The sequence below is a fragment of the Egretta garzetta genome, unplaced genomic scaffold, assembly GCF_000687185.1.
Source record: "Egretta garzetta isolate BGI_Z169 unplaced genomic scaffold, ASM68718v1 scaffold62, whole genome shotgun sequence".
Classification (NCBI taxonomy): Eukaryota; Metazoa; Chordata; class Aves; order Pelecaniformes; family Ardeidae; genus Egretta; species Egretta garzetta.
The window spans coordinates 2,538,567-2,549,493 of record NW_009258947.1 but is presented as its reverse complement, the minus strand read 5'-3'; the positions used below and the strand labels follow the sequence as shown (position 1 = coordinate 2,549,493).

Here is a 10,927-nt window from a genome sequence, read left to right as displayed (position 1 = left end):
CCTTCTCCGGGATGAACAAGCCTAGCCCCCTCACAGAGCAAGTGCTTCCAGCCCCAGTCAGCTTGGTGGCTCCACAATCAACTTGCTCTAGGTTATCAATGTCTTTTTTTGTATTGGGGGAACCAAAACTGCATGCAGTATTCTAGATGCAGTCTAGTGAGTGCTGACTAGAGAGGGATAATCCCCTTGATCTCCTGATTGTGTTCCTCCTAATTCAGCCTGAGATGCTGTTGACTTCTCTGCTGCCAGGGCTCACTGCTGGCTCAAATGCAGCTCACTGCCCTCCAGGACCCCCAGGGTCTCTTCAGCAGAGCTGCTCCCCAGACAGGCAGGTCCCAGCCTGTATCACTGCCAGGGGCTTTTCCTTCCCATGTGCAGGACTTGGTATTTGACTGTTTTGAATTTCATGAGTTTAGTTCATTAATTTCTTGAATTTCCTGGCAGTCCATTTCTTAGCCTGCCTAGGTCTCTCTCAATGGTGTACTCACTGCACCCTCCAGTTTGGTGTCATCAGCAAACTTGTTAACCAAGCTCTCCACGACTTCCTCCAGGTCACTGACAAAGATCTTAAAGAGGGCAAGTCACGGGATAGACACCTGAACAACACCACTTGCCACAGGAATCCAGACAACCCGTTAACCATTACCCTCAGCTTGAGCATCCAAGCAGTTGTCCACCCACCCATCTAGACTGAGGCTACAGCAATAGAGTAGCAAATGGGTATATTTATTTCCTTATGTCAAAATAATAATAAAACCAATAATAATATTAACAAAACAGATATTTGTTTGTCTTGACACATGAACACATAAAGACCATGGTAATCTAACTAAAAAAAAAAGATCAGAAAAAGATCATTATCATTGCTTATAGTCACTACATTCACTACAGGTAAAAACATCGGAAGATGACATAGAAATTATTTGGATGAGATCAGTGTTTTGGATCAGACACCCTTCTGCTCTAAAGTACTACTGCCCACCATCATCAGTATCATGACCATCCCATTTCCACCTACAGAAGGGTGCAGCAGTGCCATTACATCCTTCAGCCCCAACAGTGCTGCTATCACATCCGTTAGGCCCGGCAGTCCTGCTTACCCCATCTCAGAGCCCAAGAGCCAGGACTATGGTGGACACACCTATAGTCATGAAAGGGGCCACAACCCCCTTTCCGTAGCCCACCACCAGCTGCTTCCGCCTTCCTTCCCAACAAGGTAAAGAACTGCAGCAAGGACCACAGCATGAACATCTCCCTGCACTGTTGCAGCTGATGAAACTTGTGGCTGCCCCAAAAGCCCTTCAGCTTTTGTCCATGTCTGAAGAGAAATATTTCAAAGTAGCTTGAAGGGAAATATTTCAAACTAAAGTAAAACCAAGTTAAGTCTGAATTTCATTCCAGTTGGAAAGCAACTGCCAATGTTAATTTTTAACAGTGGCTTATTTTCAATATCGCAAAATCAACAAGAACAATCCCTTTTAATCTAGAATAATATACAATCAAACTGACTTAGTAGCTGCCTTTTAAGATGTACTTGGAACATATGCATCTTCCTACATTTCCTGCTTAAAACAAGAAAACCCTCAAGACAAACTCACCAAAAATTAAGAAAAAAACCCCAACTGCTTTGTAGCCTCAATGAGGAAGCAGCTAGTAAGAATAGTTATCTGCCTTACAACTTTTTTAAATACTCTTGAGCATTTCTAGACTGACATTACATTGTGCATTCTTATTAGAGCGGTAACCCCATTTCATAGTTTCATAGTGTTCACAATTGCTGTTCTCAGTCAGTGAAGAAGATCACAAATTCCTGATAACCCATTTTGAAAAGGTGATTCACATTCACAACAAAGCCAGTGGAATATATCTGATGCACATCACCGATTCCAGGGTAGGTCAATTAAGACTAAAGATTCTGAATTACAATGTATTGTAAATTTTCAAAGCAGTTTATGATAAGAATCAGCATCAGAAATAAAGACAGTCAAGAATAGATATTTAAGAAACATTTGAGTGCAATTTTCCCAAAAGCACAGATTATATCTGAAATATGCACCTTGGAAATTACTGTTTTCATAAAGATTGTTCTTTTTTCTTTATGTCTGCATTTATTAACGACATGTATTGACACTTCACTACATACAGTTAGTTTTCAGAAGATTTTAACTGCAGCATGACAATACCACTTTCTAGCAACTGGGGACAGTTTTTCCTAAATTTTTAAGTGCCATATAGACATCTACAAGCAAGAATATTAACTCAAGGTAACAGAAATTTGAAAATATGCTCTCAAAAGACAAAATTTAAGTCTCTTTTGTTGCCTGCATCACAGCCTGTCCACTAAAAGCTCTGTTAAAAATAGCCTTAGGGATAGACTGTTGGGATTTTCTGTTAATGACATTAGCCTTGCAAGAAAAGTGATTAACAGCTGGCTCTCAATCTGTGTGATCTTAATCATTAAAAGTAAGCAGTAATGTCTTGTTTAATTACTGCAAGCTCAGTGTGTCATGAGCTAATTAGATATGATTGATTATTGTCATCCTCACGCACCTCTCAAAACATCAGACACAAATATTTGAATCCTGTAATGCATGTTTGGAAAATGAACTTTCAGAATGTCACGTTGAATAAGAATTGCCTGCTTAAAAATTCTAATAAATGCTAAATAATAGTGCCACATAGTTGAATACATTAGAATATAGATTCTATCTCAGAAAACAGCCAAGGCACAAACTATTAGAAAAATTGCCTAGTTTTACTTTGATTTAGATAATATCTTTAAGTACATTGCTTGCTTATTACTAGACCTCATTTTTCAGGCAACTGGACAGTAGCACAGAATTAAATAGCCTAAGAATCTAAAGATACTCCTGTGCTTACAGCAGGTTCATACCAGTTGAACAAGAAAGCATAAATTTCACACTTCAAACTAAACCACTTAGCAATAGATGAAAAAGTCCACAAGAACATTCCCTTTGGAGATTTTTTAAGAAACTGCTAAGAGATTATCAGAAAATTAATGGGATCGTTTCTATTACTGGTACCATGAAGCTTACCCTGGTAAGACTTCAGATGATTAATAATGTTCCTGTTGATATATCAAAAGATAAATGAAGAACTGGGAGTATAATTTTAAAAACCCACCCATTTTCTCAGTCTAGAATAACCACGTATGGCCAATATAAAGGTATCATTTTTTTTGTAATGGAATAGCAGGTTTTGATTCATTCCACTCTTGCTACCCTTATCCTTTACAATGATACAGCTCCACCACTTTCATTCTTTTTCATTTACATAGAATTGTGGGGTTTTTTTCTATTCTATTAAACTGTGTTATGTTGTTCTGCCAAAGCCAACTAAGCAAAGCCATATTTAACTGCTTAATTTCTGACTAAGGTGGGTGTAAATATTTCTGCCTTCTTTCTAAATTTGAAGTGGCAAAATGAAATTCTATGGTTTCGTCACTCTAATATGAATTCTGCAATGGCAAAGAAATCAATATCACCATTATAGTAAGTACTTCTCATACTATATTGGTTTCTAGTGCTACTGGACATAGCAAGATTTAGGCAAAGATTAATCACAGGAATACAATAGGATTTACAACAGAGTTCCTAAACATTAAAGTCTAGGAAATAACAAAAGAACCCCAAAACAAACAAACAAACAAAAACCAAAAAAACCCCACAAACCAAAAAACCACCAATCCACAACTTTTACTTACATCTGTAGTTATTGTTTTTACAGGGCAGTTGCTCAGATAAACCCAGAGGTTGGAAGTGAAAATCCTTTTAGCCATGCATTTGGCTGCTAGCTTGGACAGAAACATGACAGTCCAATTTCATGCTTATCCAAAGACTAAATGATATATTTAAGTTTAACCTCTGCTAAACCTTCTTCTTCTAGCCTTGGCTGCAATTCTCAAATGTAACTGTGATGATCAGTAACTTTTTAATACTTTCTGTATTTAATGAACAGAACATTCCTGAAGTACGTGAAACTGGCTGAAATGCTGAGTATGGGGGCTAACTTATCAACAAGAAAACACCCATTTTAATTACTGAAATTAATAAAGAAAAACAGAATTTAGAGGGATTACAGAGAAAAGCATAAACTACATAACAAGATGAAAAATAAAACTGGATTAAATTTATGAGCCTCTACAAAAAGTAGTGGAATTGGCAGAGAATGGCCAAGTAAAACAGGAGCCAGGCAGGATGATGGTAAGTTTCTAAGAAGTTGCACTTTAGATGGCAATCTCACACTCAAACACAAAAATCAGAGCAGCAGCTATACAGCCATTAATAAAGGTGGAGAAGGGTCTAATTTATAAACTGATTGCATGTCATGCCATGAAAAAAGATGAAACAGTCTGTTTACACCTACATTTCAAAATCAAAATGTCCTGTAACAACAGCACATTACTGACAAACACCTACAGTTACGTTCTGTTTTTAAGGGAGGTTCCTTACGAATAATGTCAACAGAGAAATTCCAAAAAGTATATGTGCATATACAAATTGCATATAGTTGATTAGTAAGTTAGAAACTTTACAAAAAATGGACTTTTTCAAATGGATATACAACATCTCAACCCACTAATTTCTGAGCTTGCTGGGACTTCTCTGTGGTATTTTTTGAATTTATTAAATAATTGTATCAGTTAGTGGTAAGCACACAAATATGGGCTAGTCTCAACTGAATCTTCTGCAGCAAGAAAGCCTTTAAACAAGCAACTATTACATTAAACCACTGTTATGTAAGTCACTTCCATAATTTTTTAGATTCCATCAGGGATGGAAAATAAGACTCGACTCCAACTAGGAAAAAAAGTAATAAAGCTTACTGCTGTGGACAGAAACAACAACAACAAAAAAGGAAGAAATAACTAGATTCAAGATCTTGAACAAGTATCCTTCAGAAACTGGAAGCTTATAAAGAAAACATCAGAAAAGAAATAGGAAATCTGGGAACAACTGAAAGTTTACTGGAAGAGCCAATAATTGAAGAAAAAAATGCAGGTAATGTAAGTGTTGAAAATTAAGTCATTTCTCTGAATTAGACTTCTTCAGATGAAGATTTTTCATATGATTAAGAATATGTATTCTAAACCACTCTTCAAAGGCAATAAAAACATGTAATCAGAGGTGTCAAGTGGAGATATATGTTCATCTCTAATTTTAAAAACAGTAAATGGTCTGGGATGAATAAATGTCCAGAACTTGAAGAAACTCCTATTTTTAAAGCATACAGAGCGAGTCTCATTAGCACCAAAAGAAACGAGAAGATTAGCACCAAAAAAAAAAAAAATGTATTCTGGAACCGGTGCTAAGTCTGATTTTGGCAGTTGCATATAAAATTTATTTCTTTTTCTTGCTCAACCTCAAGAATTTGCTGACTGACAACCAGTGCAGGTAACTGACTGTGACACACAGCCACTGTAACCATTTGGCTTATACCTATGGAGGTACATTTACACATCTGGACACATGTACCAAAGCACAAAAATAAAACTGATAGGAAACAATCAAACAATAAGCAACAAATGCTGAGTACAAAAGCATTTGAAGGTAACCTGGTTGACAATAGAGTTGGACATTTCAAGGGTTTTGACAAAATTTTGACAAAAAAAGCAATGTTTCAAGGCGATAAACTTGCAGCCGAATTTGCCTTTTTATCCACAACTGTCACTCCAGTGTCATCTGTCCCTCGCCTCTGTTAGCCACAGGGCACTGGACTGGCACCGTATTTGTTTGACACCACATGGAAAACTCTCACTCCCATATGCTGGGGGTAAAGATGATCTATATCATCTACTGCAGACCGATGCAAAGATCGCCAAATTAGCTCTGACTGGATTCGTAAGTCAGCACGGCACACTGAAGGACTGGGCAGTTGCCTGCTTTCCTCATGCTATCTTGCTTGCAGGGCCAACAGAGGGAGAGGTATATCAGCTGTTCTAAGCACACATTGCAACAGCAGTGACTTAGGAAAAGAGAGCTCCTGCACAAAGTAAAGCAGGAATCAGTGCTTAGCAGGGAAGAGCATCAAAGAGAAATCAGCCAGCCAAGTGGCACCCACATTTTTAACTCAAGGATTTTAGGCAATCTTAAATTAACCTTGCTGTCAGAGAAAGGCACTCACCAGAACAGTATGAGCAGGACAGGGGAGCAAACTCATTATTGGGAAACAGCAGGGAGAAAAGAAAGGGACTGAGAGGATTTAAGTTCAGAACATATAAGCAAAGAACTAAAAAGAGTCAGAAACAGACCAAAACTATAGTAGATCGAGACAAAGCAGGTATTTTAACTGTTCTTTTCCTGACAACATCATCGGCATCATAAAGTCATACCACTACTGGAGTGGAACTACTGCCAGATTATCCTAATGACATTTCACAGAGGACATACCAAAGGAGATAACGTACAGTATTTTGGTGATGGGACAGCATGAATAGAAAATCCTGTGTTGTGTAAGTTTGTAGCATATTTATTAAAGGCCTGTGTTGGAAAAAGGTATATGATCTTAAACACACTATCAACAGTTTCATATTTTTATGCAAGTGTAAAATATTTGCAGGGCAAGAGACAAGATTGTACTTTGTGAAGGAAAGGAGACTAGAGGTGTGGACATGGAAAGACTGGGGACTGGTTCGTGGCATAACAGCGTTGTTAGAGAAGAGACAGAGAAGACTTAAAATAAGACCAGAAAAACAGTAAGGGCAATTAAGAATAGTAACAAGAGAAAAGATAAAAACAGAAGAAAATGAATATTGGGAAAAAATTAAGAAAGGTAATTTTTAAAAATCACATACTTAGGAGAAAGAGTAGCTGCCCATCAACAAACACATACATCTTTCACAGGAATAATCACCATAGGTTACTAATCCAGAAAAGAATTTGACATATTAACTCCACTCAGAGTATTAAAAATCTGTGTGAAAAATGGAAACAGAACTTACAAAAGCTGTACTTAGCAAAAGTGCTATCCAAAACAATCAAAAGTACAGCTAAATAATAAGCCCATAAACCCCAGCTGGTGGTAAACAGGATCCTGCCTGAGGTTTACCACTGCTGCTCCCACTGCCAGAAGGCTCACTGGGACAACCATTAACGTAAACTGTGCCATGTCTTTCTACTACTTCCTTCTCGACACATGCCAGCATGCAGGTGGATGAGCTGCCATAAGAATCACTGTTACAGCTGATCATCGTTTAACCTCTCTACCCCTGACACAACTATACTATTCACATACGTGTGTTTTATATCCCCTTACATAGTCATATTTTTTATTCCCCTTATTCTGCACAGTAGAAAACCAAAGTACTTTTCTATACAAATGTGAAGAGGTGAAGCAGACCTAACTATCCCTACAACTGAAAACTTACTATGGTTTTTTTGCAATACCTTTGCACATAAGGCATCGCATGTACGGATTTTCTGGTTTGCACATAGGGATTTTTTTATTAGATGGGGCAATACAGGGCACCTCCCCTGTTCCTGCTTAGGTTTTCTTCATTTCATAAACGTCAAAGGCTTACTTTAGCCTTTGTTACCCTCCTTTGATTTCTGTGCTACAGGGATACATATTTTCTCTACACAGATGATTTGCACTGATGTTAATGGGCCATTAAAAATCCTGGGAGTAATCTTAAATAATCTCTCACCTTTCCTTGTACCTGAAACTAAGCTATTGTGTTCCTCTTACAAAAGAGAAAAGGCATTCTAGCACAAATGCTCCGAAGAATCCTAGGGATTTAATTTTAGTCCCAATAAAGTTGAACTCAACTGAAAATTCTCAGTCAAGTCAGGCTTTGATTGTAAAAATAATTAGTTTAAATTTTGTCACAAATGTTGACAGCTTTTCAAGTTGTAACATTCATAGCGTAGTTATTATCATATCTATAAAAATTCATGCAGAAGGACATCTTTCAGGATTCTGCATTTTTTTTAGATTAAATCCATCTGAACCACTTCATCAACTGATATGAAGACTCCACAGACTATGCTGGTTTTCATACCTCATTAACAATTCCTTCAAGTTCCTGAACAAGTAAAGGGTACATCATCAAACTATAAACATATGCAACTTCATAATTTAGAAATGAAAATTATACTAAAAAAAAAAACCCTAAGTTGTATCATTTTAAATTTGACTATTTCCAAGACAATCTCAGAATACCAAGGGCCAAATTAAATACTAAATATTTCAGGTTAGAACAATCAAAATTTTTACTAAAAAACAATGAAGGAACAATCACACAAAAAAGTAGCTTTAGTAATTGGGTAAAAAAGGGTAGAAACTGAATATAAAAATGAGAAGTTCCAAACAAAATTATGAAAGAGAAACAAGGAAAAAAAAACAACAAACCAAAAAACCACTAAGCATACTGAGTAATCTACTTTAAGATATGCAGAAAATCCATGTTAGTAGCCTACTTCATTGCTTGTTTTCCTGATTGCACTACTTTTTTTGAGAATGTTCAATTAATAAAATGAATGCATTGTGGATTTTTTTTTCCCTGAAATCTGATTATTAGAAGCATGGAAATGCTAATCATGTTCATTTTTCTGCTCTCAGAAGTGGGTTTTTTTTCATTTGTTTGAGACTGTAAACTTAAATAAATAAAAGTTACAGGAAAATGCTAGGGCAGAAACACAGAAGGCTTGAGGTTGGAAGGGGCTTGCGGAGATCATCTAGTCCAATCCCCTGCTCAAATCATGGTCAACTACACCAGGCTGCCGCAGCTCACATGCAGTCAGGTTTTGGGTATTTCCAGGGATGGAGACTCCACCAGCTACCTGTCACCTATTGCAGTGTTTGACCACCCTCACTGTAAAAAAAAAAAAAAAAAAAAAAATGCTCTTTCAACAGAATTTCCTGTATTCCAGTTTGTGCCCATTGCCTCTTTCAGTGGGCACTACTGAGAACAGTCTGGCTCAGACTTCATTGCCCCCTGCCAGTCAGGAATTTATCCACATTGGTAAGTCTCCCCCTGAGCCTTCTCCTCTTCAGGCTGAACAGTCACAGCTCTCTCAGCCTCTTCTCACATGTCAGATGCTCCAGTTCCTTAACCTCTGTGGCCCTTTGCTGGACTTAACTCCAGCATGTCCATATCTCTCTTGTCATGGGAAGCCCAGACTGGACACAGGACTCCAGATGCTGCCTCGCTATGCAGTGCTGAGTGGAGGGGAAGGATCACCTCCCTTAACCTGCTGGCAGTGCTCTGCCTAATGCATCTCAGAAGGTTGTTGACCACCTTAGCCACAAGGCTGTATTGCTGGCTCATATTCAACTTGGTGTCCACCAGGACCCCCAGGTTCTTTTCTGTAAAGTTGCTTTCCACCCAGTCAGCCTCCAGCCTCTATTGGTGCTGGGACTTATTCCTCCTCAGATGCAGTACTTTGCATTTCCCTTTCTTGAACTTCATGTCAGCCCATTCTCCAACCAGTGCAGGTCCCTCTGGACAGCAGCACAGCCATCTGGTGTTATCAGCCACTCCTCCCAGTTTTTTTTTTATCATCTGCAAACTTGCTGAGGGTTTTCTCTGTCCCATCACCCAGGTCATTAATGAAGCTGATAAATAGCACTGGATTAATTCCCTCAGTCCGCCACTAGTGACCAGTCTCAAGCTGGACTTCATGCCACAGATTCTTTGAGTCTGGCCATTCAGACAGTTTTCAGTCCACCTCTCTATTCATCTAGTCCATACTTCTTCAATCTGTCTGTGAGGGTATGATGGGGTACAGTGTCAAAAGCCTTGCTATAATCAAGATAAACAACATGCATTCTTAACCCCCCATCCACTAAGCCAATGAGCTCATTACGGAAGGCTATGAGGTTGGTCAGAAAAAATTTCCCCTTCATAAATCAATGCTGAGTATTCCCAATTACCTTCTTGTCCATCATATGTTCGGAAATGTATTCCAGGTGAATTTGCTCTATCACCTTTCCAGGGATCTTGCCAGGGTTCCAAGGATCCAAGTTTCTTCCCCTTCTTGAAGACAGGCTTTCCTCCAGCCTGCAAAAGCCTCTGCCAATTGCCATGACCTTTCAAAAATTGTAAAGAGAGGCCTTGCAATAGCATCAGCCAGTTCCCTTAGTATTTGTGTGTACATTGCATGAGGTCCCATGCACTTGTGTATGTCCAGTTTGTTTAAGTATTCCACAACCTGATCCTCCTCCACTGAGGGAAAGTCTTTCTTGCTCCAGATTTTCCCACTGGTATTGGGCACCTGGGACTCCAAAAGCATTAAAGACCATTAAAGGTGAAGAAGGCATTCAGTACCTTGGCCTTTTCCATGTCCTTCATCTGATTCCTTGTCCCGCTCAGCAGCATCCTTTTGCTGCTGATGTACCTGTAGAATCCTTTCTTGTTGCCTTTCATGCCCCCACCAGATTCAAGTCCAGGTGGGCTCTGGCTTTCATAACCCAATTCCTACATGACTGTACAGTGTCTCTACATTCCTCCCAGGTAATCTGCCCAAGCTTCCACCTCTTGTATACTTCCTTTTTGTATTTGAGTTCAGTGAGAAACTCTTTGTTCATCTATGCAGGCCTCCTGCTGCCTTTGCTTGTTGGGATGGACTATTCTTCAGCTTGGAGGAGGTGATCCTTGAAAGTCAATGAGGTTCAGGAAAGACGCCTCTTCTCTCCAGGACTGTTTGTATCCCATAGGATTCTTTCAAGCTGAACCCTGAACTGGCCAAAGTCTGCTTGTCAAAACCCTGAAGTCTGAATCCTGCTTTATGCCTTTTTCTCTACTCTGAGAAGCTTGAACTCCCATCATCTTGTGGTTAAGTAAAAGAAAAAAAACTGACTGAGAGTATCATCATCAGATGTGGAGAGACTACAAATGTTTCTTAAACCTGTCTTAAAACTTAAAGGTAACTGCCAATTCTCATCTGGAAACAGGCAGCTGATGAAG

At 38.7% G+C, this 10,927-nt stretch overlaps 1 protein-coding gene across 1 annotated transcript in view; it reads right to left on the bottom strand.

Moving 5' to 3' along the window:
• Positions 1-10,387, bottom strand: part of SNTG2 (syntrophin gamma 2) — a 185,131-nt gene extending 174,744 nt beyond the window's left edge. The window contains exons 1-3 of the mRNA XM_035889921.1: positions 10,289-10,387; positions 9,895-10,050; positions 489-566 (exon numbers count right to left, since the gene is read on the bottom strand). Of these exons, the coding sequence (XP_035745814.1) occupies positions 489-566; positions 9,895-10,050; positions 10,289-10,387 (333 nt within the window). The remainder of the gene's footprint in view (positions 1-488; positions 567-9,894; positions 10,051-10,288) is intronic.
• Between the last annotated feature and the right edge of the window lie 540 nt (positions 10,388-10,927).